This window comes from Calidris pugnax, unplaced genomic scaffold (genome assembly GCF_001431845.1).
Source record: "Calidris pugnax isolate Ruff unplaced genomic scaffold, ASM143184v1 scaffold44, whole genome shotgun sequence".
Classification (NCBI taxonomy): Eukaryota; Metazoa; Chordata; class Aves; order Charadriiformes; family Scolopacidae; genus Calidris; species Calidris pugnax.
This window is the reverse complement of record NW_015094506.1, coordinates 1,627,859-1,650,808: the sequence shown is the minus strand read 5'-3', so window position 1 is coordinate 1,650,808 and position 22,950 is coordinate 1,627,859. Positions and strand designations below refer to the sequence as shown.

The 22,950-nt window shown below is 38.7% G+C and overlaps 1 protein-coding gene across 1 annotated transcript in view; it reads left to right on the top strand.

The window, feature by feature from the left end:
• Window positions 1-22,950, top strand: part of LARGE (like-glycosyltransferase) — a 281,053-nt gene that overhangs the window by 128,467 nt on the left and 129,636 nt on the right. The window contains exons 4-5 of the mRNA XM_014963960.1: window positions 8,250-8,551; window positions 14,851-14,933. Coding sequence (XP_014819446.1) covers window positions 8,250-8,551; window positions 14,851-14,933 — 385 coding nt within the window. The remainder of the gene's footprint in view (window positions 1-8,249; window positions 8,552-14,850; window positions 14,934-22,950) is intronic.

Below are 22,950 nucleotides of genomic sequence, written 5' to 3'. Positions count from 1 at the left end.
TTGACCCTCTTCTCATAGGGGATTCTCTGTTGTATACTTGCAGAGCATTTTTGTAGGAGTCTTCTCTGCAATACCTGTTTGATGTCTGAATATTTGCATCTTCCAAGCTGTCACATTGGCAGTCTTTACCTGTATGCAAAGCTTTTGAAAACAAAGAGAATATCCCTCTAGCTTTGCAGAGAAAGAACTTCCATTTTCTCCTCTTTCTCCCCTCCTTCCCCAACTGCTACAGAAGTGGTTTGCCAAAAAATCAGCATCTTTACAGGAATGGGGCTTGGAGAAAATAACAATTCATCAAGAGCACAGATGGCTTATTTAGAATCTAATAGGTATTAAAACATTATTTTCCCCAAGCTTTACTCCTGATATTGATAACGTCTTATCTTTGCCAAGTTCCCCTCTTGATAACATGTTATCTTTGTCAAGCCAAGTCCCTGATAAAATCTTATTTTCACTCAGTGCTTACTCTGATAAGACGTTCTTTTCTTACATCTCCACTCCCAATGAAATGGGAGAAAAATGTTATTTTTAGTTCTTTTCTTGGAGAGGCTTATATTTTGGCAAGGCAATGCAAAGCAGGGAAAGGAAGAATGAGAAGATGACAGAAGAAAGAAAAAAAAGTCATTCAATTCTACACAAGGAAATGGACAAATCATTTTAAGACTTATGGGCCCTTGTTTTAAATTTTCAAATAAGCTAACATGCATAACATTAGCTAATTAGCTAGGATTTCTGTTGAAAATACAAACTATTAAATAGAGCCACGTCCATTTTCAGGAAAAATGTATGATATGTTTAGATTTTCTTTCCCTCTTTCTTCCTGCATTCTGTTGCTACAGGCTTTTTCTTTACCTCAAGTCTTTTACTGTTTACCATCCTTATTATCCCTGTTAGAAGTACCAGAATTAGATTCACTCAGCCAACACATAAACAGCTCTCTGCAGCTATGCAACGTGATGCTATCGTTGATGGTACAATTGCTAACTCTTTCCAAGATACAACCCCTTCATCATTTTGTGTGCAGAATAAATGCAGCAATGTGGTGAGTGGTTCTTGGACCACTCAGTTTAGTTAATTAAAGAGACTGGAAGGTATGTCATGAACAAGCTGGGGGAGCATAGAAAGAAAAAGGACAACTTTGTAGTTTATGAAGTCAAATCTGCCCTGGAAGATTGTTTTTGTCGCTACTGCTGAGTTCATTACATGATGTTCATGAAGCAAAGCTATTACAAGTGATTTCTAACTGTATTTTCTTTCCCATTTTCTGTGTTTCCAGCTTTCAGATTCTTGCCTTATGGAAATGTTAAGTATATACACTGTTGCATATGCAGGTGATGAGGTCTGTCCTCTGAACAAATGAAGTGCAGAAAAGGTGCTTATTTGTTGAAAAACTTCATCAGAACCATCTCAATTGTACATCCAAAACAGTTATTTTCTTTTAGCATTAATGACTCTACACTTCTCTGCCCTGCCTGGTAAGAGGGACTGATAGAACAACCTTTCCCTCAAATAACTGAAAAATAAGTAGTTGATCCTCTTGCTGCATTTGGGTATTATAGTGATCAGCATCATAGACCAAGGAGGGAATAAATAAGTCTTTTTCAGAGAAGGGTGTGAGTGGTCACAAACTGAATGATGAGCTGAAGAAAGGTACTCAACAGCTGTGAGCACCATCCATCCTGCTCACAAAGTGATGCCAAGGTTATTAGGAAATAAAGTGGTGATCATGGAATTAATGATCCTGTCCTCAGGCACAAAGGAATGACAGCAAAGACTGGACAGGATACTTTCATTCTCATATTTCTAAACTTCTGACCGTTTGACTTCTGTAGGTGAGTTGACCCTGGGTGAACATCAGGTGTCTACCAAAGCTGCTCTATCACTCCCCCTCCTTTGGTGGACAAGGGAGAGAAAATAAAATGAAAGGCTGGTCAGTTGAGATATGGACAGGGAGATCACCTGCCAATTACCATCATGGGCAAAAAGGACTTGACTCAGGGAAATTAATTTAACTTATTGCCAATCAAATCAGAGTAGGGTAATGGGAAATAAAACCAAATCTTAAAAAAACACCTTCCCCCACCCCTTGCCCAGGAGCAGGTCCAAGTTGGAGCTGGCTGCCGTTGGCTCTGTTGGACATAGGTTAAGCCTCTAGCAGCTTTTCACAGAAGCCACTCATGAAGTCCCCTGGCTACCAAAACCTTGCTACACAAACCCAATACTCTTTGCAAACCTGATGCTCTGTGAGTGTAGGGTTTCTGTGTATGATACATTTAATTTCCAAGTCCACCGATTGTAGAGGGCTATTATGTTGAAGGAAAGGACAGTGGGAGGGCATCTCCGTATATATGAGCAGCAGACAATAATGCAATGCTTCAAATAAGGTTGTTCTGCAGTGCAATTTAATGGTTCAGGCTTGGGTTCAATAAAACAAGTTGTCCCGGTCTCAAGTACCTTTAAAAGCAGTAGAAGTGAACACTGACTTAGCACTTAAAGGACAAGCTGAAGTGCTTAAGTGCAGTTGCTATTGCCCAAGTCCAAGGCTGACTGGTGTCTTGCGTGGAAACAATCTCTTCTTACCAATGAACATGTAATTTAGCACATATGTTGTCAGTACCAAATCCTGAGAAGGGTTTGTGCTTATATTGATGGGAGCAGCTTTTTTATCAGAGCTGAGGAAACTTGTTTGGGTACTATGGAAAGGTTTGATTGTCGTATTACACTGTCACTGTCTAGTGGCCATTAGCCTTCTGTGTTCTTACGGTGAAATCATTCAATGGCACAACTTTCTACCACTGAAACTTGGAAGCATAAGCTCGTAATTGCTTCATGTCATCTTAGAATGAAGATGTTTTGTGTTCACAGATCTGGAGTAAATTGCTTAGTCTATATTCCACTATTAAGATGGTTCTTTGGGCAAGGTTTTCTACTTGTGGCTGAGATCACACTGCCAAGATTTACAAAAAGACATGAGAAAAAAAAATGTCTTGGTGAGTGTGAGAATAGGCACCTTGGGATACCTTTGCACCTACTTGTGGAGGCATGTATCTTAAAGTACTGAACTGTTAACAAAAAGGACTTCATTCATAGCTTCCTGGATAACCAATACCTCCCAGAGCATCCAGCTGGGTAGAAGTGCATAGAGTACTAAGGTGTTAGACGATTAAAGCTGAGCTAGATCTCCAAAAGAAAAGGTATAGTTTATCTGCTTACACAGAGCTTTTATGTCTCCATAGTCCTAGTCCTAGCTGCAGTCTTCTTATTTTTCTTTTCGCTTAGGGTTCATGGAGTTCTCTACGATGGTCTTTATGAGGAAAAAAAATAATTGTGGAATGAACTTCAAATGATTTTGCTCACGGCCATAACTGGGGGAAATTCATGAGGGTGGTTGCCTGTTATCCCAGTTCTTTCTGCAGAATGTTGGCTTTTGGTTAAAACTGTTATACTGCTAGTCCTCAAAGGGTGCACTAATAATATGAATTTTCAACTGTGAACAAATCTGAAATGGAGGAGTGGTGTTTTCTTGTATCTATAGTCAGACAGACTGAAACATTATCCATGAGCAGCATAACTTCCTCTTATCTCAGAGGCAGCCTAGAGTTCGCTGTCATCAGTTAATTCATTATAAAGGCATTACACGCTATTAGGCAGGGGATGAATAATAGCTAAAACACATAGAAACCTCTAGACCTTGTAAAGATGCCAAAAAAAACCCAAGTAGTTTGTACTTAAGATAGCAAAAGAAATGTGAAAAACTAGGGGAAAAAAATCCTGCCACATGCAACATAAATTTGCGTGCCTCAGTTCCTAGCAAAATTTTAAGCATTTGAGTTCAGGGTCATCTGAGAAACTCAAGATCCCTGCTTCTGCACTTGCCTTCTCTGAATCATGGTGAATTTTTCATTCCTACACTGCTTCTTTCTCCCTTACCCAGCCCTATAGTTAACATCTCACTAAACTTTGTTTTCTCAGTGGCTCTTTCCCCAGCAAGCTTCCATTGCCACTGGGTCCTTTTCAGGACTATCACCTCTTCAAGACTGATAACTACAAAACTAGGAACTTGGTGTTAATGCTTATCCTTTAGGTTTTGTATGTAAGAAAATTCCACTGCTTCAGTCCCTCTCCTTTCAAATAAGCTATGCTGGATTGCATTTTATAGGCTTTATTTCTTTTAGTGTTTTAAGGTACTCTACCTAATTAAGTTTTAATGCAGTCTCTTGCCTTAAATACAGGTGACTCCACACGTGCAGAGGCATTCAATAATCCACAGAATTCATAACTTGCGTATTGTCAAGTTTTCTGAAATGTTGGACCTACAGTGATAATAAGTCATTGACTACTTTCAGCCATGAAATAATTATTCAAGTCTGCATTTGAGTTTTGTTTTGTGGACAGTGGAATTTTGTAGGTCATTTTTATTTCTTTGTTACAGTTGTATTAGCACAGAAAGTCTGAGGTAAAAGGCCAGACACAGATAGGGGAAAAAAAATTAAATCTGAGACTGCCAAGGCCCAAAAATAGAGCAATAACCCCAAATGAAGAATAAAAAATAATAGCTTTATTATTATTATTTATTGCACCATTCAAAAATGTACTCCTTGCTCCAGAGCACAGCAATGTTCCTTGCAGTGTTCCCTGGGAGATCTTCTGTCTCAAAGTGACACAGACCTCATTATGTGTTATGTTATTTTATTTTGATTTAGATTAGGTAAAATGTACCTAGACAACAGCTCAGAGCACTCTGCCAGTTACTTAAGACTATAAAACTCAAGTGCGGTGCACTCAGTTTAACTCTTGTACCAAGCAGCACACAGAGTCAATCAAATATTAGTGGTCCATTACATTAGTCCACTTACTCCTTCAAAGATGAGGTGAAACACACAGTCCTTGCATTGCTTTGAAAACTGATCAGAAGCAGATCAAGGTGGCATGTGTTGGTGTTTACCTACTAGGCAGTAGCTCCCAAGAGGCATTTTGCCATGTCTGTATGTTCACTGAAGTAAAAGTATCTTCACATGTCCAGTCTGGTAATAGGTCTAAATAAAATAGTACCTTACCACCGACCTTGCCAGCCTCAGATGTGCAAAAATTATGAGTTAGACCATCTCAACATTTATGACAAAAATTATTTGATTTCTGAGTCTTAAGATCAAACTCAGTTAATTTTTGATTTTTTATTTTTATGTCAAATGGGTTCTGGAATTGTCGCTTTATTGTTTACAGCAGGGAGGTGGAGTGTTGGGAATAAACCAAATACATCAAGATACACCTGAGAATAATCCGCAGTGTCAGTAACAAAACAGTACTTGTCCAGCTGTACAAATCCTGAGGAGATCATCCCAGAAAATGTCTTGAACTTAGCACTTCGTAACAAAACCTGGATAATTTTTATAGTAAAACAATACATTTCAAGTAGTTGTATATTTCAGATCAAGAAGCTAGCTGGTTGTGAAATTCCTGACATATTTTTCTTACTGCCTTTTACATACAGCAGAAATATGTACTACTGAGAAGACAGTAGTGGAGTTTACTGGTATTTAAAGCTAAGGCTGCATAAACACTGAGCTGGTCTCTTTAGTTACTGCAACTTCCAGTCTGAGGCAGTCAGGTGATATTATTTTCTTTCCACTCCTTTCTCAGATTGTGTTCTTTCTTCTAAATATTATGTAGAAACAGTTCAACCATTCTCATGAATCTACCTACAATTGTTCAAATGCACAAAATGGTATCTGTTTTGTTAATTTTGAATTTCAGTGATTGATTTATGTTGGTAGAATAGATAATGAGATGTCTAGATGTCTAGATTTTTTCCATATTTTTAAATTTTGATTAATTTTCTGAGATTTACTTGAGTATCTTGCAACTTTTACAAATTGCTCAGTAACTTTTCTGGTAACTATTTGAGAAGGTAGCAGAATCTAATGACAAGAATAGGAAGAGATCAGATTCACTAACTAGTGAGTTGTAATTGCCAGTGAAGTCTTTGGCTAGATTTGCATTGTAATTGTATGTCTGATGATAACACAGGTTGGTTTTTGTTTGGGTGGTGTTTTTCATCTGTTTATCTACACAATACACGCTTGCTGTCCAGTAATCATAATAATCACATTCAAATGAGTTTTAGTCTTCCAAGCTGAATGGAGAAAGATAATTTAGTATTTTATTGCACTTCTAATTGTAGCTCGGTTCTGTCCTTAATGTTGACATTTCTCTATTGTTGCACCCGTGATTTTTAGCCTTTTCAAATATGTCATTTAATTTTTAATAACTATTTGCTTGAGTGTTCAAGTTCCAGAATATCAGTGGCTAAACTTCAGAACCTGTCTTGAGACATTTTCCAAGCTCAGATTTTTCCATAGGTTTTGCTAAGGAATGAGTCTGCAAGAAAATGCAAGATACTCAATTCCAATGGTGTTTTAAATCCAGGATAACTATTTATATAGATAACAGGAAGTGTGTACACCTATATAACTCAACAATGGAAATTTGAATTGAGGTTTTGATTTCTATAGCTGTTTTTTCATTAACTCAGTTGAGAGGACTCTACACCATTCATGTAAATATGAAACAATGGAAGAGAACAAGCAAAGAGCAGATCTTTATAGCAGGGATACAGTTTTGAGTCAGAGGGTGAGAAATGTACTTGTTTAGGGGGACTGCTAAACAATAACTGCAAAATTTCCATTTTCTAAACCACTCAAGCTGGTGTTTGTTTGATAAAGTCAAAGGAACTCTTTGCATTGGAATAACTCTTAAATAACATATTTTTTTTTCAATACATGCAGCTAGGAAGGTATCTCAGAGAAATGCCTTAGTGTAAGATGCTCACTTATCTTCACTGTAAAGGAATGACTTCCTAATTATTGCAGCATGGATAACACTCACTGTCTTTTGCTTTGTTTCAATTTGATTTCAATCAAACATTTTTGAACAGTAGCTCAGTTTGAGGGTTTTTTGCTACCTTTCAAGCATTTGTACTTTGTCTGTATATAAGTGGCTTCATTAAAGTTATGTGAAAATAGCTCTCCTTTGAAAACACATCAGCTGCATCCTCATTTGCGCCCCTAAAATTTGGTAGAAATAATGTACTGGGAATTGACAGTACAATGTGTTGCAGTTGTCTTTGTTTCAGGTTAATTTATCTTTTATTATACTATTTTTAATGCTGTGTTGAACAGGGAAGATACCTTTTGAAAATGTGAAAATTAAGTGCTCCATATATTGAGAGTTGGGGTTGTTCAGCCTGGAAGAGGGAAGGCTCAGACGAGACCTTATAGTGGCCTTCCAGTACCTGAAGGAGGCCTACAAGAAAGCTGGGGAGGGACTGTTCACAAGGGCATGTAGTGATAGGGCAAGGGGCAATGGTTTTAAACTAGAGCAGGATAGGTTTAGAATAGACATTAGGAAGTTCTTTACAGTGAGGGTGGTGAGACACTGGGATGGGTTGCCCAGAGAGGTGGTGGAGAACTCATCCCTGGAGATGTTCAAGGTCAGGCTTGATGAGGACAACCTGATCTAGTTAAAGATGTCCCTGCTTACTGCAGGAGGGTTGAACCGGATGATCTTCCCTTCCCTTCCCTTAGGTCCCTTCCAACCTAACACATTCTATGTTTCTATGATTCTATGTGGAATATAACTTTTCAGTTAAAGGTGTTGGATTGTGCCATTTTGCTTTTTTCAAAATTCCCTTGTTTTTTTCAGCCACAATACTTTCCAGAATTTGACCCATATATATATATTGAACGTTTCTGTCCTTCTGAACCTCTTATTTCTCAGCAAGCACATAATACTGTGTTGCTGAATAAAAACCATCTGCTCCTCACATGTGAATCAGCTGGGCCTACTGTTTGGCACAAAATGGTAACCAAAACGCTGTAGCTTGACTGTGGAGGAAATGGGGAATAGGAAAATTATTTTGTCTCGCATGCACTTCTAAAATATATTTAACTATATATTAATTGTCTTTGAATTAAATCCTTCTGTTCTTGACTGTCTTCCCAGACTAGAGACTGGCAGGCTGCCCTGTCCAGAACAAAAGAAACACATGCTTATCTTTTAGTGTGGTTTGAAAATTAGTTGGACCTGTAGGTCCTAAGACTTCATCATTTGTCCAAGTTTACCATGCACTTTAGCATCGCCTTAATGCCAAGTTGCCGAGTCTCACGCCCCTGCCTCACGATGCTGACCTTAAAGGAAAACCCGACTTCGAATACATTTTGACAGAAGTGTTTTGTTTCCTTCTCTTGCAGATGGGAAGCCAGTGTCGCTGTCTCCACTTGAATCCCAGCCCCACAGTCCTCGGTACACGGCGTCGAGCCAGCGGGAGCGTGAGAGCTTGGAAATCCGCATGCGGGAGGTGGAGGAGGAGAACCGCGTGCTTCGCAAGCAGCTCAGCCTGGCACAGAGTCGTGGCCCCTCGCACCACCGCGGCAACCACTCCAAAACCTACTCCATGGAAGAGGGGACAGGCGACAGCGAGAGCCTGCGGGCTGGCATTGTGGCAGGGAACAGCTCCGAGTGTGGGCAGCAACCAGCAGTGGAAAAATGCGAGGTAAATAAGCAAAAGGAACCTGCCAGAAACAAAGCGGGATAGATTTGATCCTTTAGGGACATTGCAGATCCCTATTTCCTTCCCTCAGAACCCTTCTGCTCAGAAGCCAGCCTCTTAAATGACTACTGGTCACAACTTTTTAGAAAATGTTTAATTATTCTTTTTTTAAAAACTTTAAAACATTTAATCATCTGAATATCTTTTGGGTTATTTTTTAACGGATTCTTTTGTCTTTTTTATTCTTCTGTCCCCAAACCTGGTGTAAAAATCAAAGCCTTGTTCCAAGTTGACTTCCGTACAGCTGTGCTGATAAAGACCTGTGGCAAACTGGCCCTCTGTGTTTCTAAATTAAATGAAAGCGCCACAGTGCTTTGAAAAGCTTTATTCCTTTGTTTGTGCTCTGTACTAGAACGGTTCAGGGTTCACCATTAATTAAATTGTGGCTTATGGAGCCAGCCTTTGCTTTTGAGTCACTTGCAGCGGTGTATCTGGAGGCCAGTGTGCAATCACCTGCTTTGTGAGAGCCGTGCATGAGAGGCGTGGTTAACCACAGGGAACAGGAGATCTGTTTCTAAGAAGGTCTGGGGGGGTTGTTCTGGTTTGCTTTTCCCCATTTTATGCCAGCAGTTTTGTGGATGTCATCCAGCTATTTAGTTGACAGATACCTGAATAATGACAGTTCCAAATATGGATAGATCCGAAATAGAAGGTCTTGGTTAAAGGCCTTGTGCCAATCCCAGCTGGTGAAGATGTCAAAAATAGTTCCTCCATTTATTTCTACAAAGAGGGTAATACCGTATCACCTTTTATCTTGCTTTCTGCCACTGGGAAGATAGAAGTTGAAAGAAAATAAGGGGGAGAGAAAAAGAAGTCCTAATTATCTCCTCAGATAAAGTCTATTTGATGGGCAAATATCAAATACGATTTAAAAATGAATTATTGCTTTCCAGTTGGACATCTTTGTCTGTCAGCATGTAAAAAGGAAACATTACTTTAAGGAGAGGGAAAAGGAGGATTCTGGTTTTCATTTTCCCTCCTCCCAATAATGAGGGTCTGATTTTCCTCCTTGTAAGCGTTTTGGCTTTTCTTTTAATAAGGGAAGGTTCAGGCCATCAATAAGCAAACCTCACTTCCCCCTTATTATCATGCCAAGCAGTGATGAGCCGAATCTCAGTTCTTGGTTGTTCAATGTACCAACCAATTTGGGACACAAAAATAGCAGCTTAAAGGAGGAATACTTTAAGTGGCCTTTCAGTTTATAATGTGTTTTGCCAATAAATTCTCTTGCTCAGTGGGGTTTAGCCTTGTGCTGGAGGCAATGGTTATATAAAATACGAAACCTCACTTTATTTGCCAACCCCCTATCTCACCACACACTATTTTGATAACGAAATAGCTTTTTCTTCTTTTTCTTAAGGAATTCACTCAGTAATTCAGTAGCAGCAATGGAAGTTAAAATTAAACTTCCTTATTATCAGATTTGCCAGAGGTCTCATCATTTATCCTATTACTGTAGATTCTGGTTCCATGTTTGTGTGACTACATTCTTGACTACATTCACCCTCTGTTTTCAGTGTTTCAGTGATGTAAACTAAATCTTTTTTAGCCTCTGACCCTGGAATATACCACAGCAAGAGTCAACCGCTTGGGTAGAAAGAGACAAGGGTCCTGAGAAGAAGACTGGGGCCCTGGGAGACACAAAGAGAGCTAGGAATAGGTTGTTTATTTTACTGAGGCAGTTCTTTGAGATTTACTGAAGCTGACATTTCAGAATCTGCTTTGAAATGGTCTTTAGTGATGATTGAAACGTTTGAAAGTGCAGTTACAATAATTTAACATTAAATATTTGATAAACCATAATCTGTGTGATAATAACTGTGATCTATATAAAAAAAAATAGTGGATTTCTTGTATTCCAGCCTCTGCTTCTTACTCTGTTGCATCACAGAAGAACTCTTCTGATATTACAAAAGGGACCAGCATTATATGGCAAGAATAAGCTAGATTTCCAGCCAAGGGCCTTATCTCTGGAGGGAGGAGATCCCTGTCATGCCTTCCCAGACAACTTTAACACAAACCTTGGAAATATAAGTAATAAGAGTAGTCCTTACAAAGACATAGGCGCAGATAACAGGCTTCAGAAGAAGAGCACAATGCTGATTGAGGCTAACCACATTATATGGCTCTATTACAGTGTGTTCCCAGTATCTTTTCAGCTTGTGGCTCCATAAACTGGGCATTTAGTTTGAATTCAGTGTGCATTTATAAACTTTTAAAAAGAGATTATATATTAGAAAATGGTTGATTAGCAGTATAGCATTTAGTAGATTAGCAGAATAATAATTGAAGCATTTTAACAGGCATATTTGTCCTGTTTCTATTCTCAACAGTGTTGCTCAATACCTTTAAGTGTGTAGTGCTCCAGAGCCACAAAGAGCAAGCCTGCACCAACTGAAGCACTGTAAAACACAGGAAAAGCAGATGTTACCTGCCTCTGGAAAACATTTGTAGCATATTTACATTTTTGTAACATGCTTTTAGTATCTCTTAACCACATTCAACAATTATCTATGAAGGATTAAGTAACTAACCACATTCAACAATTATCTATGAAGGATAATTGCAGTGGAAGGCCTGGCTAATACTACTGGAAAATTATTGAAGTATGAAATTCTTTACCAAAGATTATTTCTAGCTATAAGAGCTAATTAGAATTTGTTAAGCTCATTATTTCACTGTTCCTAGAAGTAGCCTGGGGAAGAAAAAAAAAATAAATCTGTTTTTCTTGTACCTTGTATTCCCATCAGCATAGGATCTAAGGCCTGGTTCTTCATGTGGTTTGGGATATTTTCTTCCCTTTAATGTTAACCCAGAATGGACTTATATGAACTACTGCTTTCGGAAGTGGTTTTTCCTGGTCTGTAGTGGCTAAAGTGGTAGTTTTTAAACCATGTTAGCATGCACCTTGGATTATTTAAACTCCGTTTTCTAAAGAAGCTTAACTTCCCTATATGCCTTTCAGTACCTGGGCTTAACTTCCCTATATGCCTTTCAGTACCTGAGCGCTCAGTACTTTCTGAGCGCTCCCATATCTGTTAAAAATCAAAACTAGTTCTCTTTGTGTCCCTGATCCCCAATCTATAGGGAGAACAGTTTGTTTATCTGCCACATTGTTTTGATTATGTATTCACATAGAATGTATAAGTAGAGGAAGAATTCATAGAGTCTGGAAAGCAAGATGTATCATCTTTTAATCTGTTGCTGCAGTGAGTTCCATTGTCTAAAAGCAGCTCTAGTGAATGGCCTGTGTCCAGACTTATTGTAGCATCTACTAGTGATGAGCATGCCTATCATTTAATTTAAAAAGAGCGTTGTAGAAAGATGAACACTTTCAAGGAGCTCAGTTTAGTCACACAGTGACTTCTGTATATCCAGGCTGGCGTTTAACACCTAGAATTATCACGGAATGTAAATGAGGGGCAAGTGTAGCACGCAGAGCCTTGGTGTGAGATTTTTGGAGGGACACATCAGACCAAGCAGACAGGCTGCCACATGTTGTGGAAGGTCCAACATTCTTGGCTTATCTGGCTTTACTTCTAGGTGTTAGCTGCAGTCATCGAGTCCAGAGGTTGTGTGAATCTGGTGGCCAGTTCTGGTGAGATGGGGATACAATCCTTTAGCCATCTGCAGATGGAAAACAAGGAGTCTGAGAGACCTGTGATATTGCTGACCAGTTTCATAGTCTGGGAGCTGATGCTTGCAGTAGTACGCTCAGGAGCATGCAAGTTCTTTGAAGTACTCCCTTCTTCCAGCCACTATTGCCCTGTCGTGCCCAGATGTGGCTACAGGCAGCTGCTCTCTATCCAAACATGTATTTGGAACAGACAGGGAGAAAACTGGAAATAATTTTTTTTCCGTTAGGATGCAAATGTCTGCAGCCACTTCAGGTTGTTGAGGTCGTGTTGACTTAATCAGTTTTCCCACTATGTTGTTTAACAATTAAACACTGAGGGAGAAGAAAGTGAATCAAGAAAAGGAGGAACAGACTGAGTTTTGCAGCATGCTGTGGGCAAAATCTTTGGAAAAAAAAGGACTAGGTTTCTGTTCTCTTTGAGGATTATTGCTCTTTCCTGTAGCTGATTGCAGGCAGGAATAGGAGTGACAGAGAGTATCAAATGCCACTGAGAGGCTGAGCAGAAGGTATATGGATGCCTCTGTCTCTGAACCAGAGAACGACATTCAGAAGAGCAGCAAGTGCTGCTTTCTCACTGTACCCTGGTTGGAACAGTGTGCAAGATAACAGCATCTGCTAAAAGACACCAAGGAAAGCATACTTTTAATTTTGAAATAAAGAAATTTAGGAAAAGAAGAACAGATGTGGGAAGCCCTTGACAGAATAAATTCTGGTTTTGAAAGGTGGAGAGAAAGTCTGTGAGGAAAGCTTTTCTGACAAGTAGAGGTAGTATAAATGATGTTGACAGTGATATTACAGTGCTATTCTGTCAAAACCCATAAAATGTTTTGCCTGGTCCAGTGTCTTCAGGTAAAATGTTTAAAGCAGGCATGAAACCATTCTCAGTTAATTTGATTTTAATTGGCATTGAAGGGAAGGTTCTTAGGTCTCCCAAAAGCTTGAGAAAGACTAGCTGGCAACCAGAGAGGAGGCAGAGTGTGCAGTGTCAGGAATTTGTGCACCCACAGGAACCCACACCCATAAGTATGGTACAAACCACTGCTGCAATGAAAGTTGTCAGCAAGGAGCCTCACTTCTCCTCTATTGTTGTCACAAGAGAGAAACACAACCAATTTTTGCAAAGTGCTGAGCATGCTCAACTCCCATTGACTTTAACATAAATTTAAAGCGCTGAATACCGCACAGAGCTGTTGCCGAAATGTACTGCAATATCTTTTCTTTCTCACACCTCTCTGGACAGACAGTTGCCTTATTAATTCAAGTCCTCTTAAAACGTCAGATCTCCAATGTGCCTCAGCTTGTGAGGCACGCTAGGGCTGGAGGCAGCTGCGATGTTCATGTGGGGGTTGCACAATGGCACAGCCACTTGGCAATTAAATGATTCAAATTGTGCCCTGTACCAGGCGATGTTAATGGATGGGGTTATGGACTCTTTAGATGTGCCCAACACATGCCACCTCTTGTATAAATCTGCTTCTGTTACAAGCCAGACTTTGGGAATCTGTGACTATGTGAGGAGGCAGAATTCCTCATTTGTTCTCTGCATCGTGGGCTTTCTGTGGAAAATGAGAGCTGTGTGTGTGAGAAACCAGCTAACCAAGCTTCAAATGGGAGCCAAATGAGGCGTCCCTGCAGTTTCACAGCTGTGGCCCCGATCGCTGCTTTGTGCATGGTGAACTCTCCTTCATTTTTGTGACCACTAAGAAACAGAAAAATATGAAAGCTGGAGTCAAAATTTGCTAGGATTAATTTTCTTTTGTCCACAGGGAATAGCAATGGCTAGTTTTAAAAACAGAGAAGAGTGCCTGAACAACATTTTTCAAATTATTACTTGCTACCTTAATAATAATGACTAGTAGCACCTTTTCAGTTTTCTCTTTCCTCTTGAAGAGATGAGTAAACCTTTGCCTCATATTGAAAGGGAGGTTAGAAGGTCCAGAATAAGTGATAATTTACCAAGGTGCTAGGGTGGGCAGAATGTGTGTGGAGGGGTTGTATTTAACTTCACATTAACACTGCCCACCCAGTACAGCCCATACTCATAATCACAGACATGGAAGTGGCCACCTGCCTTCACAGCTTGTGTCCTATCTTACCACTGGGATGCCCCCAGCCCCTGTCAAGTGAATTGTCCCACTCGAGCTCCTCATCCAACAGAGCTGGCTCTCCCTCTCCTTAGTAGCTGTCTTTAAGGTGGAAATAATGCAAAATTTCAAAGTGCCTATCTGCTTCATATTACATACATTTTAAACTTCAGAAGGTTAAAAAGTCTGCATGTTTGCATACTCAGAATTTTGTGTGCTGCTAAATGGGTATGTGCACACACACACATATGCTCTTAGCTAATAAATGCAATTCTGTTCAGACATCTGATGTAATTTAGGGATAGTAATGACTTCGGAATGATGATGGTGTTATAACTCAATTAAGATGTTTTTAACAAACTGCCTCAAGTGGGCTGCAAACAGCTGCAAAACACCCACTCAGATCTTTAACAATCGCCTCACTAAATAATAGCACTGTCATGTATGTGCTTTCCTTAATGAATGACAGAACACAGGAGCAGGCTTTAATTTTTGCTCTTTTTGTTCCTTTTCTCCCACAGACCATCCACGTTGCCATTGTTTGTGCAGGGTACAACGCCAGTCGGGATGTTGTCACACTTGTCAAGTCTGTCTTATTTCACAGGTAAAGGTAGATTTTTTTTCTTGTATATTGAATATCTGATTATGGATTAGTAAGCTCTTTTTACCTTGATTCTCGTACTTCAAAAGCAAGTCAGGTTCCCTTCCCTGGTTGCTTTTTCTTTGGAAGGAAGGAAGCATGAAATTTATGAGCACCACAAATAGATTGACCTGTGTAGAGATTTCTACAGTGAATTAGAAGGATCAGGGATCCACCTGCTGCCCCTGTTGCATTGTGGGAACAGGGACAGTATCTATCTGTACTGTAAAGCATCTACACACTCTTGAATGTTCTAAAATAATACTAATAATAGTAATAACGGCATTGTATTCATTTAGTCTATGTCTGGCATCAGCTTATGGCACAGGTGTAGATGGTAATCCATGCTCATAAATACACACTGGTTACTTGACTATCCCAGCTTCCCATTTAGACATGTATTTTTCAAAGTAAACCTGTTACTATTGTCAGTATTATTTCATTAAAGTCAGATTATTTATTCTGGCTTTGGAAAGGCTACTTGCAGGCCTTCAGAAGGCTTTGCAACCTGATTTTAGCATGTGGAGCAGAGTTAGATCCCAAAATTGAGAGGCATTAACGTACAATGAAGACAAAATAACCAATTCCCTGAATAAGCAGCAGTTCCAGAAAAAGAGAAATGGTATTAAATTGTGTGTGCGCATGTGTATATATCCCTTGTCCAGTTTAGTAATGTCTCTCAGAGATGTTTTCTGTTAGTGTTGCAGAAAGTGGATTAACATAGCGAACTGATCAGTCTGTTTGACTCAAACAGGACAAACAGACTAATAAAACATGCATAGAACATAAAGAATTTACTGAGGAGGTAGTTTCAATATGCTGCTTTATATTGAATGATAATTTTATACCGGGGAGGATGACTGTTGTTTATGTCATGGGCTAATTTAGTACACCATTTTAACTTTTACCCATTTTTGGTATGTTTTGTAAAAGAATGTAAATGCTCACCTTATACAATGTGGAAGAAGACTCAGTAAATATTGTTTAAAAGGTTGGCTGGACTACAGATGGAGAGGGAAAATTCTCCAAAATATGTGAGCAACTTTCACTGTCAACACAAAACCTTTGCAAGTCTTTTGAGAAGTAGCATGTTCATGCTAGATGCGGGCTAGGAGCAGAAAAACAATGCTAAAAGAAACATAAAAAAAAAAAACAACAGTAAAAACCCGTATCATGCTCGGTGCAGAATTTTTCTGAATGTTAAAATCCTGCTAAATTTTAAAACTCTTTCTATTTCAAATTAGACTTCTGAATTATTCAATGTAAGCTGCCTTTATATTGCAAAGATTTGTGGCATTTTGTCTATTTTGATTGTTGTTTCTAAAGGATTTCTTTCAAATACGTATTTTTATGGTGAGATCAGTTATCCTAGTGGTTAGCTTCTCACTGTTTTTCTCTCTTAGTAATTGCATCTATTTTGAGAAAACTCTAGGCTGTATGTTTCCAAATGTTCTGTAAATAATAGGACTCTCACAGCTCAAAGGTTTAAACAGACTCTTTCTGTGTTACTTAAAGGAAACGTCCCTGTTTTGCATAAGCCACTCATCAAAGCAATTAGCAGGTTTATAACCAATTCTCCCATGTAGTGGCAGAATTATGTAATTTAGAAATATATTTCATTAAAAATATGAAAACAAACCAAAGGGAATTAATACTGGTATTTCTAAGCCTTTGTATTCTGCCTTTGTCAAGAACATATTTGCTGTTAGGCTAGCAGTACCGGTCATCTCTAAAGATTTGTCTAGCTCAGTAAAGGTGATCAAGATAAAGTCCAGTATGGCTAATTAAACTTTAATACAGTTAGTTACATTCAAGATATCCTATCTTACTTGTTTGCTTAAAACATACTTAAAGACAAATCTAAGTCTGTTCCTGCCAGGAACTAGCTTTTCTCACAAGGCATTAAATTGTTCACTAGAAAGGGAAGATGTTCCCAAAGAAGACTTCTTAGAGACATTTATTTCTTACGTTCCATAAAATGCACGCTTCTTAAGATGTGTTGATGTATGGCTACAGGTGCCGAGGGCCATGCCTCACAAACTCTCCTTTCTTAGATCTTTATCTTTGGAGAGATGAAGAAGGCTGGAGAATGAACAACAAACACACAAAAAACTCAGCTGAAAATTGGTTTACAACCAAGATTCCTGCATTGGTTGCCATGTGCAATGTTATCTTGGTGACTAGCATGCAGTTAAAAATTGTGGTATGTGGAAAGAAGGCTTTTAGTTGCTAGGATCTATTTAATTGTAGGAACGAAGGATGGAGACAGGTCATGGTATTGCATTAGGAAGAATGAGTTAGAAGAGCTGAAGTTGGTTGGTTCAGATAGTGGATGCTTCACTACATCAGTAGCAAGTTCAATATCTGACTTGAGGGTCATTAATGCAAACAGGCGTGAAGATGTCCTTTTCTTCTAACTTCTAAATGTTCACCAGGGAACGTATCCTAGATGCCATTGTCAAATAAACCAAACAAAGCAGATATTTGCAAGGACTGTATGTTGCCAGTGGAGAAATTTGCTTGTTCTACCCTAATCTCTAAAGTTAGGCTACTGGTCCTTCATTTGTAGGACCGCACATTCAATCTCATATAGTTTTGCAGGAACAGAATGAACATGCCTCCAAATATACTGTCAAAGAGATTATTTTTTCCTTTTTTGAAGTTTCTTGTGATCAATGTTCAATGAAACCTGATGTAGCAGGTGCAGAATTTGCCTGTAACAAGAGTGTAGGAGAGTGTATTGTATAATTGAAAGACACAGCTGTTGTTACGTAGCCATGCACAGTGTGGGTTTTCCTTGGGCAGCTGTAGCGTTGCACCTGAATGCTGCCCTGCAACACCCTGAATACAGTCCACTGATTAAAAAACTCGCCCCTCAAAGCAACTACACTTAATATCCTTGCCTGTTTCTGCTGCATTTCAGTTGGTGTTTGTTGTACTGTTGTAAGAGCACTGATTTCAGTGAATTTGTCTGGAATTCATGGAGATGTCATGCACTTCTATTAGCATTCTCGTCTACTGTAGTGATTAAAGCATATTTTAGCTGTGCATTTTGATACAAAAAGAGGTACCTAAATTCCCTAGTTCTGTAGGGAATCCCTACTTGTCTAATGGAAAAATGCTGAGAAAAGGAGGACGTGTCAGTCTAATTGTCTTCCCTCCGTGCATTAACATATTTGTTACACCCCCAACTTTGAGCTAGAGTGCTAGATAGAGACACAAAGCAGCAGGGGTGCTGGGTCATTAAGAATCAAAACTACAGGAGTTTCTATAGATGGAGTGTGCTGTCTCTTCTCTCTTGCATGAATGTACAGCAAATCCTGCATATTGAACATTTCAGCTCTCCCCAGGTCTAAAAAAGCGAGTTTCTGATTCCAGTCATACCATATATATATTGCAAGAGTTAGGCAAGCTGCTTGTTCAACCATTTGAGAAACTATATCTGTCTCAGGTTTCTGAGAGTGGGAAGAGAAGGGGAAAGGCGTGGTGTGGTCGATTCCTTATTAGAACACCACAGTTCAGAAATGTGTTTCATTTCCAATGGAGAAGGAGCTTGATTCCAGTTTTGTCTTTAGAAAAACTTATGCTCGAGCCACAGAATCCCAGCAGCTTTTAACACCCAGTTTGACATAACTGACAGTCTGTTCTCAGGAGGAGACTCAGCAGAGCTGGGACAGTGCAGGGTTTGCAAACTCTTATAAATATTCATTGGCAGTGCTGCACAGAGAGAGACTGGTAGAATGAGTACTTAGTCCTAGTCTGCAACTTTCCTGCTTTCCTCTCCTGGGCCTCTAGTTCCTAATTGCGACAGATTTTACAAATTTGTTGCAGGGGTAAAAAGAAATATATCTCTCTGAGCCAGTTTAACACAGCCAAGCTGCTATCACTGTGTCCTAAGTGCAATTTAACTTTAGTTTTTTCCAAAGCAAAAGACTAAATCCTAACAATAAAAGATATTGGGACAAATGGGCAAAATGAAATGGAAGTACTTTTGGAAACAGTGCATATAGTAGTATGCAAAAAGCATCTGCATTTCTTTTTCAAAACTGAAGCAGTGTCCTGTGGCTAAGAGCTCGCCGTGAAACTTTTTGCAGCTTCTGATCCAAGTTACATTGGTAATTTTCAATGTTTTGCGCCATTTCTGAAAATTGTAAGCTTAGAGTGCCACAGAAACAGCCCACAAGTTACAGTTTCATATTGCAAAGATTATTTCTTTCTCTGCTTAGGTAAGTCTTAACTTTAGTAAGAGTGAAAATTATTTTTAATGTGCTCTTATCTTTTCCAAAGACGTGCTAAACACCTTGTTTCATTTGGGAACAAAGAAAGGCCAAAATTATACAATTATAACATGTTGCGGGCATTTAGGTCAGCCTGAGTATCTGTGAAGAATTAACTCCTCTTTTGTGCCAGCAAATACTGGTTTGTGGGGTTTTTCTCCCTATGTTAGTCGCTCTTCTTTGTAGAAGTTGTTGTGATTACTTCTTTAGCTGTACGCTCAGTCTGTCCTGCAGCAATAGTGGCATAGTAATGGTGGTGGGGTTTTGTAGTGTAAATAATACCAGTCAACTGGGCAAATGCCTTCTAATATGAAGTAGCTTCTTTGCTTTAAGAAGGCAGCTTATAGCCTCAAAGTTAAGCATATATCTAAGTATTTTTAAGATTAGAATATGAAACACTGTGAGAGATTGCTGTATGAATAATAAACTTTTTTTTTTTTTCTTAGAATAAGTAGAATAAAGCAAACCAAATGAAAATCTAAATTAAATAAAAAGGATGACATGTCTTTTCCAAGTAAAAGTCACAAGTCAACAGTGGCTGGTAATTAAAGCTTACATAATCTAATGGCTGTATTCCATGGAGACCACTTTGCCTTAATGGAGTTAATTTGAGAATTTAAAACCTCTGCCATGGTTTCCAACTTTTCTAACATGTCAGTCTATTTTGTAGGAGATTCTTATGGCAAGAACTATAAAGCTTGAACTGGTTTCTCTGATCCATATAGATGCATCAGTAATGCACACTTCTTTTTGTATTTTCTAGCTGTCCTAGCAATGGAGGCATAATGGAGAAAGCAATGTTTAAAAAAAAAAATTGCCCATGAAATCTCTTACTGTTTCCCAAAGAGCTTCTATACATTAACACAAAACAAGAAGATCCATGAATGAGGCAGCTAGTGCATCTCTAAGATCTCTCTGATAGTTTGGGGAGCATTTTAATCAATACTGGATGTGAAGGGGTATGAAAAATCTGTAATGATTTTCACATTAAAATTCTCCCTGTATGAGTGAGGGATTGTCATGTGGCCATTAGGAAAAAAAATTCCCAAGCTGCTTTTTATAATTTCTGTTTGAAGTTCTTATAACCATTTGTTACAGATATAAAAGGTATTATCTTGTTGTGCTTCCCTTAATAAAGTATAGGTTTTGGAAATAAACCCCCTGGGCTACTGACCTTTCTATATTCTCAGAAAATAAAATTCCTCTGTTGCAGAGAGGGAACTGTGCAACCAAGCAGCTGCTTTTTAAATTACTAACAATTGAGCTATGGAATAATACAGAAGGGAAGAGTGACTCTTGTTCACTACTCATTTTTTCAATTGTAGATTTTTGTATTTGATTCTGTGGCAGTGGCTATTCAAAAAGAATGGGCCACAAATGCTTGAGCAAGCAGATCAAAACTCTGATGAAGAATAAGAAGTTTTGAAATGTAAAAATAAGACATCATGATAAAAAAAAAAATATAGACAAGGGTACTTCAGAACAGGCTCCTAAATTCATAACTTGACTTTTAGAATTACTGACTTCTTTTCATTTTACTAACTTTATAGGACCTCAGCAATTCTGAAAATGAGAGCATTCATTTAAGCTCCTATATTTAGGCCTAAGAGCCTATATTTAAGCATCCATGCTTGAAAATCTTGGCCAGAATCTCTTTTCATTCCTTTTTGAGGAAAGCATTTTAGGAAAGTAAATGTCTGCTCTTTTTGTATGGTTTGCTTTTTCAGATAGTGTCCTGATCTTAAGATAAGTGGAAATAATTTAATGTAGGAAGATTTGCAGTTTTCTAAATAGAGTGGTTAAAACCTTGAATTTCCAGTTGATGGGAAATACCCATATTTTGAAATGACATTCTTGTGCATTAAGACATTGGCGTGTCAGCATTTTCCACATAGCAGGAACTGTGAAAAGTTGTAGTTGGTAAAAAATCAGACATTCAAAAACTTTGAGGTAAACAAGATTAAATATTTCTGGACCTTAGGAGAAATTCTCTGGCTGTTTCAATATCTGCTTCTATAGTGAGGAATCTGGAAAATCTGGGGATGAGAGTTCAAGGGCTGTCTGTTCTGAAACCCAGGACACTAGAAACCTCAACTTCCAAATATTTGAATTCACATGAATACCAGTAATTTTCAAAAACCTATTAATTTTGTAAGAGAAGTTTATTAAAAAAATCAAATGTTGACCTATATTATATACACAGTTGCACTGTGCGCCACTGTCGCACAGTATAGTGCTTTTGAGCAGTACAAGGTATGACCAATCTCTACCATGTGTGGTTTTTTCACTCTGTTGATTTTCCCAGTGGAAAATGAGTTATATGGGATAACATATACATTAAAAATAACACACAGCTGTGCTTTTAACTCATTAGAGGAATTGAAGTCAAACGGAGTCCACCTCACCTTTGGAGTGAGAGAAGAGGAGGTTTTGTTGGTCATCACTTTCGCTGAGACTTGATTCCAGGTTCCCTTCAACCCAAGAAAGATGGCTTGTACTGAAGTCCTAAGACTCAGGGAATTGGAAGAAACATGTTGGATCATCTCATTAACTCCCCTGTGAGTGCAGGAAATCACAGCATTGAAATACTTTTCATAACATGATCTACCTTCACAACAGAAAGAAGTCTTGTTTTTCTTTAACCAGAGCATCATTTTTTCCAGTTTCATGCCACTCAACTTCCACTAGCAAACTTCAGTGTCTCCAGCTTCTCGTTAAACTTCTTCAAAGACCATGCTACCCTTCCTTGTTGCCCGAGTGAGGGACTCTCAAGCCTCCCTCCAGAAGACTAAGGTATCTCCCCTGGCCTTTCCCAGACTTTTTAACCTGTAGCTGCTAAATGCCTGTGAAGGATAGCTTTCCACATGGCTATCTCTTAACTTATCATAGGACCAGTACAGTTTGATTTCAGTTTTATAAACCTTGTATCCCTAGATTTTTCTGTCTGGAAGACCAGTCTGAAGAATGGAATAGCTTTCACTCACACTAAATGGTACAGCAAAGCATCCGGGTCTAATGAAACGTAGCTTTCAGTGAATTGATCCTGATTATCACCCCTAATTCTTACAGCCAGTGATTCAGTCTTGTTGCAAATAATGATGACATCCCTTTCTCATATCTCTTGAGAAAGATTTCTCATCTTACAGAATCTCTTCTGTATCTTTTACAATGGATGTTGGTTGATCTTTAAGCTTCTGAACTTGTTTCATAAACACTTTGAAGCAATTCATGTCTTCTAGGCTTTGCATATTGCAGACACCAAAAGAGGTGAAAGATGTCATCTGTGTGTATGCTAGTACTGTTACCTTCAGAAGGTCTTCCAGGTTTGAGTCTGTGCTCTGATGGCTTCTAGCGCCATGCTAAACCTCACAGTTCACATAACTAAAATCTCGTCTGGAGTAAAATTTTCTGTGCCTGATACACATTTAGTTGTAGATGTCAGTGGGTCACTATTCTGTTTTGGGAATATATTTTTGTAAGTGATAATCTTCTACTTTGCCTCTGACACATACTTTCCTTCCAGCTGAATCTTTACCATGAGGCTAACAACTTGAAAGAGATTTCCGTGTGGGAGTACAACTACTCCTTTTTTCTTTTTCCCAGTTGGAGCTGAACTAAAGAAAATGTCACCCACTTGTTCTCATTTAAGTTTCATACACTCTGGGTCATTCAGATAAGCATAAACTGCTACTGAACATCTGAGT